Source organism: Cricetulus griseus, chromosome 2, assembly GCF_003668045.3.
Source record: "Cricetulus griseus strain 17A/GY chromosome 2, alternate assembly CriGri-PICRH-1.0, whole genome shotgun sequence".
NCBI lineage: Eukaryota > Metazoa > Chordata > Mammalia > Rodentia > Cricetidae > Cricetulus > Cricetulus griseus.
The window spans coordinates 9,050,942-9,068,943 of NC_048595.1; the positions used below are offsets into that span (position 1 = coordinate 9,050,942).

General features: G+C 53.1%; 1 protein-coding gene across 2 annotated transcripts in view; it reads right to left on the bottom strand.

The window, feature by feature from the left end:
- Dhrs3 (dehydrogenase/reductase 3) overlaps window positions 1–16,088 on the bottom strand; it is a 37,441-nt gene extending 21,353 nt beyond the window's left edge. Inside the window, exon 1 of one of the 2 annotated variants that reach the window (XM_027398149.2) lies at window positions 14,844–16,088. In XM_027398149.2, coding sequence (XP_027253950.1) covers window positions 14,844–15,038 — 195 coding nt within the window. In that variant the 5' untranslated portion in view covers window positions 15,039–16,088. The remainder of the gene's footprint in view (window positions 1–14,843) is intronic. The other variant, XM_027398150.2, reaches the window with a different exon arrangement.
- Between the last annotated feature and the right edge of the window lie 1,914 nt (window positions 16,089–18,002).

Consider the following 18,002-nt stretch of genomic DNA (forward strand, 5'->3'; position numbering starts at 1 on the left):
TGGCCCCTGTCCCCGGTGCCTGACAATGACCACGCTGCTGCTACGGCTCTGTGTGCTCTATGTGGATGGAGCAAGGCTGGCCAGCAGGCTCACATGACAGAGGCAGTGGCCACGCACAGCTCACAGACCACTGGGCTGACAGGAGGCTCCAGGAAGTTTTTCTGTGAGCAGGGGTGGGGGTGTGCTGGTGAAGGAGGAGCAGATGCAGGGCGGGAGCTGGACTGATTGGTGAGGGAGGGATTAGGGTCCCAGGCTGGGTGGGGAGAGGAGGGACAGGGATACAATGGCTTAGTAGAAACCTGGGGTTGGAGTCCAAAGTGCAGATAGAGGTGAGGTGGGGGATCCTGGCTGAATATAAGGTCAGGGCTGAGGAGTAGGGAGCTGGTGTCGGGATCGTGGGAGCATGTGGGAATAAAGTAAGGTGTGAACAGGACGCTGGGGTTAGGATCCTGGGCTCAAGCAGGGGTGGGGTGGTAGAGGGGTAAGGGGCCTGGGGGGGTCCTGAGTGGAGGCACAGGAGGGGTAGGAGGTGAGTAGGGGACTGGGGTGGAGTCTCAAGTCACATAGGAAGAAAGGGGAGACAGGAAAGGGGTGCTGGGCTCAGATGGCAAGGGGTTAGAAAAGGGGTACAGCCCTTGGCCCCTCAGACCTCGGGTTCTTCCTCTATGACCCATCTGGCAGTAAGCAAACACACTGAGGCCGTGGGTGCTGCTGACTGGCAGCTGAACCCAGAGCTGCATATGGGCTGCAAGGTGCCAAGCAGCCTCAGGCCACATGGCCTGTTAGAGACACGCAGGCTTGCTCCAGCCACATGTTTGCTCCTTGCTCTTGAGAGAGGGCAGCCCAGCTGATGCTGCAAAAGCCACCAGACATTGCAACACACAGCCAGCCTGCTGGCCGCTGGATGAACCATGCGCCACCCACCCACCTCAGCCACCGGCACCCACCCAGCTGGAGGGCTTGCCTCCTATGGAGCACCTCCAGGACTGGCAGCTTCCACCACAGTTGGATGCAGTCAGTTTCCTCTGTAGGGATGCAGGGGAATCCCGGACCGGCACCTCCCTCAAGGGACCTCCAAACTCGGGGGGCAGGGTTTGGGTCTGCTCTGGTCTTTGTCCAGTGGGTTGGTAAGTGTCTGCTGTGGCTCTCGGTGTCCACAGTGACTCTGGACTTTACAAAAGTTCATGGAGACAGGCGGAGTATTCTCCAGGAATAACGATACGCCAAAAGGGATGGTGTCTGCTGTCCCCTGCCAGACTGCTTAGTGCAGAGGTCTCCCTGGCTGCAGCTTCTTGGCCATGCTGCCCTTGGGGTGGGAAGCTGTCTGGTCAGGGCCCCCAGGAATCTACTTAGGAGTGGATTTGCTATGTGGCTGGATGGGTCACTTGGGGTCTCTGGACTCCACCATTTCCAGCTGGCTTTTTTGTACTGGGGAAGGTCAAAAGTGCAAGAAAATGCTCTCTGGAGAAGGCAGGCTGCTAAGTAGCCAGAGAGGCTGGACCTGCCTGGGGACAACCTGGAGCCACAGAGAGCCCAGGGCATTATGGCCCTCAAACTTGGCTTCTAGTTTACAAGGAGAAGTGGGGTTTTGGCCTCTCAGAGATAAGCAGTTCTCTGGGCCTCAGGAACTGACTTCCCTTACACTGACTTCCCTGGTGGGTAACGGAACTCACATCTGCCTTGTGGAGGGCAGAGAGCCTTGGAGTGACGCCAGGTCCTTGGGGGTAGGGGTGGGGGCAGAGGTTGGCACTGGAATGTGTTCTGTGGTTCTCCAGCTTATTTATTTATTTATTTATTTATTTATTTATTATTTTTTTTATGAGACAAAGTCTTGTCACTGAACATGGATGTCACAGTTCTGGCTAGGCTGGCTGGCCATCAGGATCCTGGGATCCCCCTGTCTCTTCCCAGTACTGGGGTTACATGTGCCCTCAGCATCCATGGCTTTTACATGGGTGTCTGAACCCAAAGTCCTTATGCTTGCACAGCAAGCACTGCGTCCACCAGGCTATCCCCCAGTCCCACAAACCCCAATAACGATCACCGATCACCCCTGGAATATGGCGAGGCACAGTCTTCTCTTCTGGTTGACATGGTCTTTGCATCCCTCCCCTTCAAATGTCCAGCTCTATTGTCTTTCTAACACCTGGTCACTATGTGGAATGACAACAGTTAGGAAGTGCTGGCCCCTCCCCCACCCCCTGCAGAGAATTCAGGCGTTTTGGGTCATAGGGCACCTGGTGAGCATATGAGTGATGGATGACATCATGTTGCCATTTTTGTCAGCAATGATAAAGCTGCTGATTACCACTAGGAGCAGCCACAAAATGAGAAGGCCTTTGGCCAAACCATCATGAAGAATTTAACCATGGAGACCTGGAGAGGGAAACCAAGTGGAGGGCTGAGTGGGATGGCCTGTCACACCCAGGGAGCCAACCTAGCTCTCACAGGGGCCATGTGTCAACAATACTCAATGCTGTGGGTGACCCATGAGCCTTCCGCCCATCCTGGGGAGCAGGAAACACAGATCTGCCACTCAAATCTAAGATGCAGGCTGGGGGATGGGTCAGAGAATAAGGGCACACATACACATAAAATATCCTTTTAGATTTGTTTTTATTTTATGTGCATGAGTAGTGTGTGTGTGTGTGTGTGTGTGTGTGTGTGTGTGTGTGTGTGTGCATGTCTGGTGCCAGAAGACTCTAAAATCACGTGGGTGCTGGGAACTGAACCTGGGCCCTCTGCAAGAGCAGCAAGCATTCCAAACCACTGAGCCTTCCATCGTAATTTCTCAAAGAAATTAGTATTATTGTGTGTATGTGTGGATAGTGTGTGTAGGGGCATGTGTGCTGTCCATGTGTGGAAGGCAGAGGACAGCTTTGTGGAACTGGTTCTCTCCTACCTTGATGCGGGTTCTGGGGATTGAACTCAGGTCACCAAGTTCATGCATCAGTTGTCTTTATCTGTTGAGAATCCCGCTGGCTCTGAATCACTTTAGATATGGGCGCCAAGACCCTAGAGGCATGCCTATTGAGATTACACCCTGGATGTGGGTGAGTTGCCCTGGCCCCGGCAGGTGGCACAGCAGAGGTAAGAACTCAGCTGCAGTTTAGAAAGATGAATTCCCCTATGGCCACTCCTCCTCTCCTCAGCGTGGTGTAATTCAGAGGTCACAAAACATGTCTGGTAACACACCAGGGCTGCTGGTTCCCAGGGAGGCTTAGCTCGTTAAGCACTTTATTGACCGACTTCCAAAGGGAAACCTTAAAGAGGCGGTGTGCAGGTTGTTTGCTGGGAGCCATTTAATCTCTGAGAGGACGCAGGACACATGCCATGGAGTTGACCTTCCAGTTGTCTGCTGGTGGGCTGTCAGAGTGGGGACCTGGGCATGCAGGGCTGGGGAATGCGACAGGAAGTGGTGCAGCGCAGCAGGAAGTGGCTGGGTCAGCGCATCCTGCAGGAAGCAGGATGGTGGGAGCACAGCTGTCAGGAAGGGCAGGGCTTTTCTGGGGGACCAGCCCTACACAAGTACCCTTCCACTGAAGGCGCTGCAATCCCTCCACTTTCAGAGAATGCTGGTGGGAAGATCAGACTCCCTTCACCATCCTTTAGCCTGTTGTCATGCATTTCTGCAGGAAGCCTTCCATGGCTCCCTGGTGTTTTCCCAGTCAAGTCCAAACTCCATGTACAGCCACTAGATGAGTGGTTCAGTCCCTGCCTTTCCTCGCCTTCCCCTGGCACTTCTGTTCTGGCCAGCCCATCCCCTCCTGTGTGTTCTTTCCCAGACACGTTTCCTTCTGCTGCTGTATCTAACTCTTCCGTTTGTCCCACTTGGACTCAGGAAAGTATTTTCTGAACAGTGGGGTCAAAGATGGCAGCCACCTTCCGGCACCACCAGAGCCCCCATGGCACTAAGGTGTCACACAGGCAGCAGAGCAAGATGCTTGGTCCTTTCCACACTTGAGTGGCGCCCCCCACCCCACCCCCCAGTGTCCTCAGAGAGTCCCAGGTGTCCTTCCTTCCAGTCTATGGCTCAGCAGGACACAGTTAACACCCACTTCTCCAGTGAGTCCACAACATGGCCCTGCTTGTAAGGATTCAGGCATCGTGCTGGCCTGCCCCTGTCACCTGGCAGAATGCACTCAGGCAGTACCCTGGTCAGCCCAGGGCTCCATAGTTGCACAGTCTGCACAGGTGCAAAGGACCCCTTTAAAAGAAAGACCCCCCCACCCACTTACATTCTCTTTTCCAGCTCTCCTTCCCTCTTCCCCCACCTTCTCTTTGCCACTCTCTGTCTCTGTGTCTCTATCTCCCCGGCTTCCCTTTCTAAGCTCTGTCTGCCTGGCGTGTTTGTCCCTCCGCCTTGGGCAACCTCACCTGCCGTGGAATCTGCCCAGGTCCCCCACGCAAGGTCCCCCTCAAGCTTGATCATAACACTGCTGCCTGCTGGGACTGTGAACTCTTCTGGCCCTAGAGACTCTGTGTGTGGCTTCTGGAACAGATTCAGAGTGAGAGACAAGGGGGCCGGATAGACAGCCCAAGCTTTAGGCAGCTCTCCCAAAGTCATTGGGAGGCTGGAGCAAGCACACCATTTCACAGATAAGAACACTAAGACCTGCTCAGGGACTGGGGAGTGACTCACAGGATATCAGGCCCCAATGGGGTCACCTCAGAACATGCTGCTTTCCTTGGGAAAGGGGTGAAGTGAAGAAGCCTGGGGGAAGTGAACGTGTGGACCCTTTGGTTTTCAGATGGACTGTCCTGGATTGGTCAAGCTAGCACACACAGTCACAGGGTGGCTTTAGAGCAGGCAAGGAGGTCTGGAGAGACAGCGGCATGATTAGGAGCTCAGACTGCTCTCGCTAAAGTCCTTTGCACCCACAGAGTGGCTCACAGTCACCTGTCACCCCAGCTCCAGGGGACCTGACGCCCTCTTTGCCTCCACACACCCTGCATTCACGTGCATGTATCCTCTTTGCATACACATAGTTAAAGGGAGAATAAAGTTTAAAAGCAGGCAAAGGAAGGGCTGGGGCCGAGAGGTGGTGGAGTATGTATGATGTGTGGATTCTGGGTTCTATCCCCTGATGAATGGATGGGGAGGCAGAAGAACCTGATGGCTAAGGTAGGGGGGAGGGAGGGAGGGAGGGAGAGAGAGAGGGGGGTACAAGGGTTCTGGAATTGAGGAAGCATCTGGACAGGGGTCATAACCAGGGACTGCAGCAGCCTGAGGAGGCTGGGAAGAGGAAGGAAGCAGCTTCCAGAAAGAACACAGTCCTGACACTTGCATTCAGTCTAGCTGAGATCTGGGCTGGGCTGCGCTTCTGACCCTGGAACCCTTTTTGAGACAGTGTGCGCTGTTGTGAAGGCACTGAATTTGTGGCCACCAGCAGTGTGGCCATGGAAGCTCGGATGGAGAGCACTGATCATGAATCCCCAACAAAATCAACAATATAGCAACTCGTGGCAACCTATCAGCATCCGCTCAAAGCTCAAAGGAACTAAACTGTTTCTGCCTTAGAGACTATGGCCCGTAGCCTCACTCGCCACCGTGGCCAACACTTACTGATCCTTCACCTTGTGCTCTGAACTGTACATGGTTATCTTGCTTAATTCCATTTAGCAAAGAAGGAAAGAGAGCACCAGAGAGGTTTAGCAACCTGCCCCGGGCAACACAGTACGCAAACAGAAGAGCCAACCTTCCAACTTTGTTGTTTCTGACCCCTGAGCTTAAAAATCTGTATTGTTTCATTACACCTGTTCCTTCAGAATTGCATGGACCACACACACACATACACACACACACACACACACACACACACACACACACACACACACACACGATGCAAGACAATTGTGCCAGCCGAGGAGTTGCAAACCCCTGGAGGGCAGTCTCCAGCCCATGCAGAACCTGTGCCTTGCTGTCCCTAAGGTCCCTTCCCACTCTGCTGTGTATTCATAGGGAAGGGGCTGTGACAGTCCAGGGCAGACTGCTAGTCTTTGCTAGTTGAGGCCATGGGAGGTGACTAGGCCCACGTGGGTGTGTCTGGCAGCACCATGTCCCCATGTGAAGGTGAAGCTGCCCTCTGTGGTCACACTGACCCCTGCAGTGCAGCTGTGACAAGCAACTGGCTATAGGCCCTGGGTGATAGACAGTAGGGGCTGTAAGAGAACAGCGGCTGGGGAAGCCTGCCTGGGCCAACTCAGAACTGCCTGTTCAAGGGCCCGATGCTGCAGGAGGAAGACTAGATCTCTCACACCTACAAAAAGGCCCTCAGACATCTACCTAGCAAAGGCTTTCATCTCCTCACCTATCACAGTGGCTTTAAATTGTCTACAAAATTTGCACAGGAGGTTCCCTTGATGGCCACTGGAAACACTTTGGTGGCTGTTCATTCTGTCCCTTTGAACTACTAACTCTGGCGAATGGAGAGGTTTCCTCTCAACTGCTAGAAGTCCCTTCCATCCTTTTTGCACACAGTGACCTGATAAATGCCCTACTGGGCTATATGAGGAGGACAGGCTGACACCAGTGGGCCTGGATCTTCTGGCAGTTTCTAGGGAAGATGACTAAAGGGCAGTGTGAGTAGCCTCATGGCAGAGAAGTCTGCCTAAAGGCAGGGCAGCTTATGAAGCAGCCCCGTGAGGTGACTGAGCTGGGCATTGATTGCTGTGTGAGCATGGGTCTGAAGTTCCTGGCCCCAGACCCCCCCCCCCCAGTGTCGTCAGGACACCTCCAGAACTCCACCAGGCTCGCTGGCACTGCTGTTGGCTGTTAGACACACACACTATGCTCCTTCCCAGCAGGCTGTCAGCAGGGTCCCTTCCACCCTGAACTGAGAGGCAGCAGAGGGAGGCGCTATTAGGGCAGACATACTGGGTCTTTCAGGAGCTGTGATTTGGGGTCTATGTGTGTGTGTCTAGGAGTGTGCATCTGAGCAGCTAGCTGCATGTGGAGCCCAGAGGTTAGTGTTGGTTGTCTTCTCCAATCAATCTCCACTTCATTTTCTTTTCTTTGAGTCAGGGTCTCTCACTGGCCTGGAGCTCACCAAGTAGGCTGGGTTGTCTGGCCAGCAAACCCCAGGGACTGCCGGTCTCTGTAATTCAGTCTTTGTCTCTCAGTGTTGGGATTGCGGGTGTGTGCTGATGCAGTCAGCTTTTCACATGGGTACTGGGGCTAACTCATGCTTGTGTGGCAAGTACTTTACCCATGAACTCATCTCCCTGGCCCATAGCTGGTGACTTCAGGTTGCCTGTTTTTAGAGTCTTGGTTGCCAGGAGAGGATGGCAATGGTAGCCCCACTGGAAGGGGTTATGGTTAACAGTCACTGTCAGTTTGAGAGGGTCTAGAATCACCTAGTAGACTCATATCTGGGTATGCTTCAAGGCATTATCTAGGTTAGGCTAACTGGGGAGGTCCACCCTGAATGCAGGTTGGGTCTAAGATAATCAATCAAAGGGCCTAAATGAAATGGAGAGGTGAAATTGAGCACTGGAATTCACTCTCTGCTTCCTGACTGCAGAAATGGGATCAGCTACTCATGCTCCGGCCACCATGGACTGTATGTAACTCCTCAACTGTGAGCCAGGACAAACCCTCCCTCCCTTAAGCTGCTTTTTGCCAGTATTTGTCACCGAGATGAGAAAAGTTACTAGCACAGGTTACTATGTGGAGAAAGTGGCCTTGCTATGTGTGAAATGACTAGAAAAGTTCTTAGTAAACACTAGTTTTCAGTAGCGAAGATGTGTGGGCCCTGTGTCTTTTCAGACAACAGTCATTTAAGAACTGCCACACACTGTGCTAGACACCTGGTCACCCAAGGACACCTGGTCAGCAAGGAAAGCCAGGGCCTGCCCAGGTCTCCTTCTTCCTGGAGGATTTAGATGTACAGACTTGTCAAGCAGCAGCTAGTTTAGGGAGTTGTCATGGTAACCCAGGACTCTAGGCTTTCCACAGTCCAGCCTTGAGCAGTGAGTGACTAATGGAGGGAAGCCGGGTTCAGGTCTCTCTAGCCTGCAGCCTCCACAGAGTCTTCACTGGACCAGTCCCTGCCCAGGAAGAAACTGGCTATTGTCACCGTTCGTGACACCAGCATGGTTTATGGCCTGAATGGGCCAGGATCAAGGTCAAAGGCTAAGATTGGCCCATAGCTTCTGTGGCCCGGGCAGAATCCTGTCCTGGAGGAGTCGCAGGCCAAAGTTCAGGCCCAGGCCCAGGCCCAGGCCCAGGCAGGTCATATGCCTTGTGGTTGGTGCCACCTGTATTCCAGTAAGAACAAAGTGCAGGGCTGTGGCTGTGAGTGTCCCTGTCCCCCTTCTTGGCTTCTACTGTCCTCATGGATGGGCACTCACTTTTTGGAAAAGCTTTCACAAACAGCTAGAGCTTTAAATGAGTTTTTGGTTGAATCTTTACACTTCCATTTGTCAGATGAGGGAACCAATGACCAGAGGTACAGTCATTTGCCCAGGGTCACACAGCAAGTTCCTTGGAGGTCCTCCACTAAGATCGCTATTATGGAGAACTGGTTCCTAGCAGCCCGGGTCTCACAGCACTAGGTGCTCTGGCTAGTGAGCCACTATCAACACTTAGGAGACTTGGCAGGTGACCCTGCCTGCCCCTGTCAGGTCTTGGCTTTGGGGCTGGCATGGCCAATCATGTTCTCCTGGGCTGGGTGCCTGTTGTGTGGTGTATTTTTCTCTGAGCATAACATGATTCCATCTTGGAGGGGGAAATACCTTGGCACAGTAGCCATGGCAACTAAAGTAGACCAATACAGTGGTTGCCTGGTCTACGGTAATAGTAAGGGAGCCGATGACATTCTCCAGTGGGTGGAGTAGGGGAGGGTAGCAGAACCCTCACTTGGAACTTCTTCCTGCCCTGCCCCACCTCCACCCACAGCTGCAAGTGATCCTGGGAGATGCTACTATATAGAAAGTGGAAAGGCAATTGAAGACTCCATGATGTAGCTTCTTCCATGGGGTCTCCACTGCTTACCTACTACTACAAGAGCTCCAGGTGTGCCAGGACTGTCTTGTGACCAAAGCCATACAAAGGCTGTAAAGCTCCTTCAGAAAAAACAACTCTATAGATGACGGAAAACAGCCACTGTTTTCCACAGTCATTCCTCCAAGGTCTAAGCCCTTCTAGAAAACAACTATTCATTCTGGTGTCTACCCTAGAGACAGGGAAAACAACTATTTCATTCTAATGTTTACCCTGGACACAAAGATTCTGCTGGACTCCCACAACACACCATCTAGGATGAGGTGGGGCTTTACTGCATTCCCCTTGGCAATCACCTCCCTCCAGAAGTCTCCCAAGATTTCCCTCCACCCTGTAGGTTCAAAGGTCACAGATCATTTCTCAGCATGAGATTCTAACTTGGTGGCCTCAGATTTGGCAGGAGGGGGTGAGGACTCATCTTGTGACATACAGAGAGGTATTTATGCTTTCCCCAGTTTCTCCCCAGGACTTACTTATTTATAGCCTTGGCCCTTTACTTAAAAGGTCAACCCCATACTGGTACCCCAAAGATGGGCTTGCTAGCACTTGTTTGTTTAATTGGTGTATTGAGAAAGGGTGAACTACCCTGGCTTTCTAGGGCTGCCAGAACCCAGACTTTGGGCCTAAAAATCCAGAAGCAATCTTTTAACAGCATCTCTGAGGTGCTGTACCAGATGGCCATTCCTTTTTGGGGGGGTGGGGGTGGTTAATAGTTTCAGGTAGCCAAAGAGGGTCTCAAACCTGCTATGGGGTCTGGATAGATGACTCAGCAGTTAAGAGTGCTTGGTGCTCTTGCCTGGCACTGGGATTCTGTTCCCAGCACCCACGCTGGGAAGTTCACACACGTGAATTTCAGCTTCAGGGGATGCGATGTCCTCCTCTTCTGGCCTCAATGAGTATCTGCACACAGACGGTGCACTTACATACACTCAAGAATGAATACACACACACACACACACACTAAATACCCCCCCCCCAAAACAACAAAACAAAACAAAAAAGAACTCTGCTATGTAGCAGAGGTTGGCCTTGAGCTCCTGATCTGACTGCCTTAGCTCTCAAGCACTGAAATAATAATCAGGTCACCAAGTTTGGCTTAAGATGAACCCTGATGGCTGCTGGCCCTGACCCTTTGGCAAGCATCCCACCCATTGTATTTAAATACACCCCAACAGGGTTCTTTGAATAAGTGGGGTTATCCACATCCTGCCTGCATCCTGTTGACTCGTGCTCACCAGACACCCCCCACCCCTCCAGAGCCCTCTGTAGACCAGGCTCCAGGATTTAACAGCTCTTGCCTGACCTCTCTGTGACCCCGAGGGAAGACAGTTGGGTGGGGCTGAGATTAGCTGGCCCAGAAAGAGAAACTCTGGTTGTGAAACTGGGAGTTCAAAGCTGGCATCTAATAAAGGGCTCTGGTCCCAATGCATCTTCATTTTGTACACAAGCCACACCATCAAGGCCACTCAACACAATGACACAAAAAGGCCCTGTGGTCACGTATGTTACCACGTAGCAGATGTTGCCACAACTTCCCTCTCCCATAGTGTTACAGCCCTGTGTGGGATGACTGTTGTGTACAGTGACGGTCATGCTCATGGCCATGATAATGTGTGTGACTTCAGTCATTCATGCCACCAGTCAACACAGACAACCACAGCCAGGCTGACACTTCCAAGTACCACCAGGAACCAGGAGCCAAGGCACTCACTTCCAGAGACTCACAGTACAATAAGATTAGAGTTGAGAATGAAGGTTGAGAGAAACCTGGACAATGGCAAGCCATAACTACCCAAGGTCCTGGCGAGGGCATGCCAGGAGAGCTGTCTTCTCCTGTGATGTGTGGGCAGACACCCCTCCCTGCTTTGAGATTTGTTTATGTGTGTATGTATGGGTGTTTTGACTGTATGTGTATCATGCAGCAGTGCCCTCAGATGCCAGAAGAGGGCATCAGGTCCCCTGAAACTGCAGTTACAGACAGCTGTGAGCTGCCATGTGGATGCTGGGAATCGAACCCAGGTCCCCTGGAAGAGCAAAGAGCGCTCTTAACTGCTGAGCCATCTCTCATGTCTAGCCTGACAATTCCCAATTGTAAGGGAAAACCCATCAACTCTGCAATGCTCTGTTGGTGGCAACACGGCTTTAGGAGCGACTTACTGGGATTGTGACAACCAGACCCCTTTCCTAGGTAGAAGGCCACCTTCTCATGAGTACAGCTGGGCCTGCTTTCTTAAACGGCATGGTAGGCAGCAAGCTGGGGGCAGCTGAAGGTGTTTGGAAGTCGGTATGTAGTGTTCTGGAAGCAGAGGCAGTGTCTCTTCACCTAGTGAGATCTAATGACTAGCCAGAGAGGCTAAGACAATCGGTGACAAGGTCCACAAGTCACCTGTCATTAAGCTACCTGGTGTGTGGTTAAGTCACAACAAAGGCCACTGGAAGCTACCATGACTAATTTCTGCCTTTGCTGTAACATCTAGCTGTGACAGGGAGTCTTCAGGAATCTGTGGTATATGTCTACCTAGCCTCTGCCCCTGCTACCAGCCCAGAGCTGGGCCACCATCTGCCTGATGCTATAGGCAAGCTTTGAACCGGGTCTTTAATCAAGGGGATGGTAAGCTTGGGTCAGCTCAGCCACGGGGAGAGAGGAGGATGGCACAGAGAGGAAGTGGCACTTACAAATGAACCTGAGGGTCAGACCCAGGCTGGTTGCTTCATGTCCACATGCCCTGTAAATGCACAAATACTGAGGCAGATGCAACTCCAGGCTACCTCTTACATGGCCTTCCTGAAATATGACCTTGGATCCTCAGTGGGGATACTGGGCCCAGTGTCCCCGCCTCTCTAAGTCTCCAGTCATGGTCTGGATATTTGCATCTAACTGAACCAAAGTATTTGGGGTGCCCAAATACTTCCAAACAATCCCCTCACAAACCTTTTCTTGCTTCCATCAAGAGGCCATGTTAATTAAAACCCTGACAAACTTGAGGATGAGCCTGAGTTTTGATTGTTTGTCGGGAGCAATACGGAGGCACCAAAAATTTAAGACAGCTTAGCTCAGGGGATGAACCAACAAGGGACTTCCCCTTGAACCCACAACGGTTACTGTTTCTGTCTCTGCTCATCTTGGTGTCTTGTAGGTAGGGAGAGCTGTTTCTTGATAAAGAACTTTTGATTCTTGACATCTGTGTTTCCTTTAAGACAAACTGTTAGTGGTTGGAGAGATGGCTCAGAGGTTAAGAGCATTTGGTGATCTTGCAGAAGTTCAGGGTTCAGTTCTGAGCACCCACATCAAGCTCTAGGGGTCAGACATCCTCTGGCTTTTACAGGCACCTCTCTCTCTCTCTCTCTCTCTCTCTCTCTCTCTCTCACACACACACACACACACACACACACACACACACACACACAAAATAAATCTTTTTTTTTTTTTTAAAGAAGCCCTTTATTTAGGTCAGCTTTGTAGACTAAGGCTCCTCACGGTCTACAAATATTGTAAATCCAACTTAACTCAAGGTCATTATGGGAAACTGGGTTGCCCCGCCCCCTCCTGGACATGCTCACTGTTTGCAAAAGGCTGCAAGCCTCCTCCTGCCCTTCACACTGGGGGAATCTCTCCTAGATTCAGGCAGGGAGCACTCCCAGTGTCAGACTCTACTTTCACCAATGCTGCTGCTGCTGGTGGCTACCTCTTTGCTAGCCTCCCAGACTCCTGGGCCACCTCCAGTACCCAGTTCACACCTGTCCCCAACCAAACTCCCACCCCCATAACACTCAGCCCTTCTGTCGACAAGCCCACTGGGCCTTAAATACTCCTGGCTCTGGGGATGGTCCCAAGGTCCATGCACTGGCCCCAGATGCACTCAGGCAAGAGGGTCCAAGTCCACATTCCCATGGGATAGCTGGAAAAAGCTTGCTGAGTGCAGTGGCTCCACGAACTTCAGATAGTTGCGATTCCAGGGAGCCCTGAGGGAAGGGGTTATCCTGCCAGCCAAGTGAATGGCACTGGGAGTTTCCCAGGCCTCCCTGGATTTTGTTTCAGGTGACCCTGCCACCAATTAAAGGCCTATTTCTTCTCATCAGCCTAGGCTTGTTTCCTGGAAAAGTTTGTCCTTTCCAAGGTAGGTGGGGTTGTGTCTTCCAGGGTATGAACCTGTCTGATCCACTCTGCACTGTTAGCCCCCGCACCCCCCCCCCCAAGCGCCTTTTCCTTCACTTTAGGATTTGTTTACAGTCGGTCAAGTTTTTCCAGATTAACAAAGCCTTCCTCATAAAGCTACTGCAGTCAAGTACAAGAACAGGGAACCAACAGCAGGGCCAGGGCCAGCTGGGAGATTCAGATGGACTGGGACATAGACAGCCAACTAGTGTCAGCATAAGCAACTGTCACCAAGTATCCCTTCCACGAGGGTCCCCTTTTCTGCCTTCCACGAGGACACACCCTCCCCAAGAGAAACTGCTGCGAACAACTTTTACTTCAGTGAGTCCAGGGGTTAAAAACGCCCCCTTCTAAAGGCAAAGTTAAGCAGCTGTCCAAACCACCCAAGGAGATTCAGGATCCCTGGACAGCTGGACGACCCCCGCCCCAGCTGTGCTAGGACAGCCCGGCCAGGGAAGAGTTAATGGGCAATCAACTTTGGCTGGCAGTTCAGACTCCAAAGTTCAGTCCCAGCCACTGAAGGAATTGTAAATCTCAGGGCAGTATTTAACAAAACAAAAGCAACCTGGAATTACATGAAGGTTTGGCTTTCCACAGAGCTTAGTTCCTCTAATCCCCAAGGTATGCAGCTCCATGTCAGATCAGCTGGCTTGCCTGGTCCTCCTGCCCCCTCCTTAGCAACAGTTTAAATTTCAAACTAATTCCCTAGTTTGTTCTTCGTCTTCGCGGGCCGGCTGGAGACAGCTCGGCCTGCCGGTCTCAAATCCCTCTCCATTGCTCTTGCCACTGGGTGGGTCAGCCGAGTCTGCAGTTTCAAATTGGGTGACAGCTGGCTCTCCCTCCAATACTCTCCTGCACGTCTCCAAAACCTGGGAGCAAAGGGAGCTGCAGCCACCCACACTGCGAGAGACAGTGGACAGTGGGGGCATAGTGCCACCTCCTAATCCAGTGGGGGATCCCCTCTGCTGAGGTGGGCCAGAGGATCAAGGTTCAAGGTGAGGACAAGGGCTCTTTATCAGCGCTGGCTGCCCCCGCACTTCTCTTTCCGGATTTTAAACACCTGGGCCTCCCAGTCTTTCCGGCGGGCTAGACCATCCAAGTCAACTCCTTCTTCAAACCCAAGCCGAGCACCCCTTCTCACGTCCCTGCCGAGCTGCAGCCGCCCAGGTTTGGACTCGGCAGCGAGTTGCCAAGCAAAATACCAAGCGCAACCTAGCAGTCAGGGTTTCCAGCTCTACCCAGGGGCGCGCACACCCCGCGCTCAGCGTGGTGCCCGCAAAGAGGGGGAGGGTGGGGGGCACAACACCTTAGAGATGAAGTCAGGAGGAAGGATGGGTGGGTGTCCTAAGTCTGGGGGTGGATGGGGGTAAATAGCCAGCCAAATACCAATCTCAGGGGAGCCGATCAGCTCAGGACTTGCCAAAAAAAAAAAAAAAAAAAAAAAGACTCGGGTGCCCGGGAAATTTACAAAGGTTGACGCCGGCTAGTTTAGCAGTCCCTGGTGATGCAAGGGGTGGCCCGAGACTCTCAGCTTGTTGGCTCTGGTTTCCGCAGCCGCAGCAGGTGGGAGAACCCTCCCCTCCCAACAATCCCCCCCCCCGGCACGCGCGAGCGCCAGAGTCCCCTCACCCTCAGCGCCCACTTCCAGGTGTCGCAGTGCCACCCCGCCCCCACGTCGCGTACCTTTCTGGCGCCACGCTCTGCGAACTCCCGAGCGAGGTGGCGCCCGATGCCTCTCCCACCGCCGGTGATGAGGACTGACTCCCGGGACAGGTCCCGAAGCTTGGGGGGCAACACCAGTCCCACGGCTGCTTTGGTCACCAGATAGATCATTTGCAGGGGGAACACTACCAGCGCGCCCAGCCATTTCCACACCATCCTCCGCGCGGCGGAGCCGGGCACAGGGGGAGGAGGTAGGAGGCGGTGGACGAAACTCCCCGGACTAAGCAAAACAGGAATTAAAAAAAAAAAAAAAAAAAAAAGGAAGGAAGGAAGAAAATACCCCCAAATAATAAATAAATAAGGAAAAAGAGAGGCGTCCCACCTGGCCACTCTTGAACTGACCTCCTCTTTCCAGATGCAAAGCACTGGGCGAGGAAAAGGGGGGTGGTGGTGGTGGTGGTGGTGGTATAAACTCTGCTCCGGCGGAGGGGGAAAAAGCGTCTCAGAAGATTGGGACCGTGAGAGGGGTAGAGGGGAGGCCGGGTTGGGAAGTTCTAACAAGAAGTTTCTTGCCTCAACAGCCGTTTCGGCTGGGCGATTCACAGGTAATGTTTACAGACCGACAGAGGAGTTTAGGCAAGGCAAGGGAAGGGGGGGAAAAAAAAGAAGAAAAGCACCAACCACAAGAGCGCACACTGCTACAGTCCGCGGTTTCAAAGTGCAAGATTAAAAAAACAAACAAAAAGCAGTTTCCCAATTGTAGCGCCCCCTCCAGAAAAGGAAAAATCAAAACAAAACAAAAATAAACAAATAAAAAACACCACACACACACACACACAAAACCTGGGGAGTGGTTGCAGCTCCCAATTTCAGTCCGCCAAAGTCTCCCAACTCATTGCTATTCTTGGGCTCAGGAAATTGCTTAAACGCGATCTGATTGCCAGCACCGTGCAAGAGAAGTGGGGGGTCCGGGTGTCAGTTTCTTCCCGTGCACGGCTCGCCCTCGCGCGCGCCCGCTCTCTCCCGCTCCCGCCTCCTTCTCTTGCAGCCCGGGCTGGGAGTTGCCGCTCGATCTGGCTTCCTCTCTCTCTCCTTCTCTCCCCCTTAGCATTTATTGCCTTCTTTTTGTCCTTTCCAACTTGGACGGGGCCGGTTTGTGAAGCACGCGTGGATAGGACGCCCTCGTCTGCACCGCCGTATTCCTTCGTTCACAGGGCAGGAGCGGCGTGGACCCACCGAAAGGGCGCCCCCTCCCTTTTTTTTTTTTTTTTTTTAATACCCCATTAAGTCTGATTGACAGTTAAAGTTGTTGGGAGGCTTCACTACCATGCCTCTGAGTGGCTGCAGCGACTTCCCCTCCCCCTGCGCCGTGGCGGGGCACGCGCCTGGGCGCGCACCCGGTCTCGCTGCGACTCGCACTCTCCTGGGACTGGCTTCTCATTTCTGCGAGCCGGGACTTGCCGCCCTAGTCCCCGAGGGCTCCCCCTGGAATTCGAACACGCTGGAACCGTCTCAGGCAAGCCGGCTTGCTCCATCAGATATTCCTCCCAGCTCGGGCCAGGTGACCACCCCTGAGCGCGTGCGGGGCAAGCCGAGGGGGAACTCGCGCATGTCTTGATGCAACCGGGTCGCCAAGGGTTCATTTCAGGTCACTTGGTCATCCCCCCCTGCCTCCAGGTAGGGCCAGGAAGTCAAGCTTCATCTTTGCCTGGCCCTTTTTTTCCTTCATGGAGTGTACATTCGAAGTTATACGAACGTGGAGTCTCCCACGTTGCGGAGATTGGGGCGGGGGGGGGGGGACCTCTGGGAGCAGGATTTTGCTTTGAGAGAAAGGGGAGCAGGGAAAAGTAACCCCTGATCCCAGGTGCCAATAAAATCCCCATAAGATTAGCTTGGAGCATATTTATTGCGTATCTGGGCTAGAATTACCTTGACTGACAGCAATTTCCTTAGTAAGAAAAGCCTGTAAACAACACGTCTTCAACCTGCGCCCCTGTTCAGTTCGTGCGGTTCCCCCATCTGTATGAGTGCCCCTTCCCCCGCTGCTGCCTTGTTGGGTACCCACGTAGTAACCTCTTACCCACCCCTTACAAGAACGTCTCCCTGTTGGGAGGGTGGGTCCCAGCTATTTAGGGTTGCCTGTTGCGGGAAGTCTGGGAGGTGAGTCATGAAGAGCAGGCCCAGTTAAAAGCGCTGATGAGACTTGCCGCCCGCCCCCTCTGCACATCCTTGGGCGGGAGAAGGAGAGACAGCCAGAGAGCCGGCCCTGTAATCCCGGGCAGCCTTTTCCAGCCCTGGACGTGTTCAGGCTGGGAGTCCTGGGCCTCAGCCCCAAAGACTCATCCAGCAGGCCCTGGGTGCACAGGGAACCAACTGCTTTTACACTCCCCGCCTGGGTGGGTGTGCGCAAGTCCTTTAGAGAGGTGCTGATTTGGGGGGGGGGGGGGGTCAACTCCTCGTTGCCAACTACTGTGGTTCTGGGAGAAACTAGGCCTGAGAACTCCCAGTTTCTGGTGGAGCCAAAGGGACGGAGGAGAGCCACTCTCCTGCCTGCCTGTCTGTTCTGACATTCCACCCTCAGGCTGACCTCGCCTTGGGGACTTTGTCATCCTATTTCCCAGGTTACCCAGCCAGGAAGCGCAGGAGGGAGGGATCGGTCCAGACCTAATTTCTCTTCCCACCCCACCCCACCCCACTCTGGCAAGAAGGCAGGCGAAGTGGAGGACAGGCTTGGCCAAGGACTGCAGAGAAGAGACTCACTACAGACAGGCTCCATTCTTCTTTTTAAAGGCCTGTCGGAAGGGCTGGCCATGGCCTTCATTAGATCCCATCCCACCATAGTGACCGGGTCACCTCGTCTTCCAACAGGAACGATATCCCAGCAGCAGAGAGCCAGACTCTTGGTGCCCAGCACTTGCTCAGGTCTATGTAGAAAACTCGAGCGGGGGAGACCCCAACAGGCTGCATAGCTTCTACCCTCATCTATTATCCTTGGAGCCTCCTAGTGACTAACATGGGACATTACACCTCCAAACTACTCCAGTTCCCAGCACCATGGTGGGGCTAAATCTTTTTGCTTGGGGCTTTCTCTCCGTGCAAGGTTAACACCCCAAGCCTTGTAAAGCTAAGGACTTGTAAAGATCACAGTCTCTTTGCTCTCTGTTTCATGGCAGAGGTCAC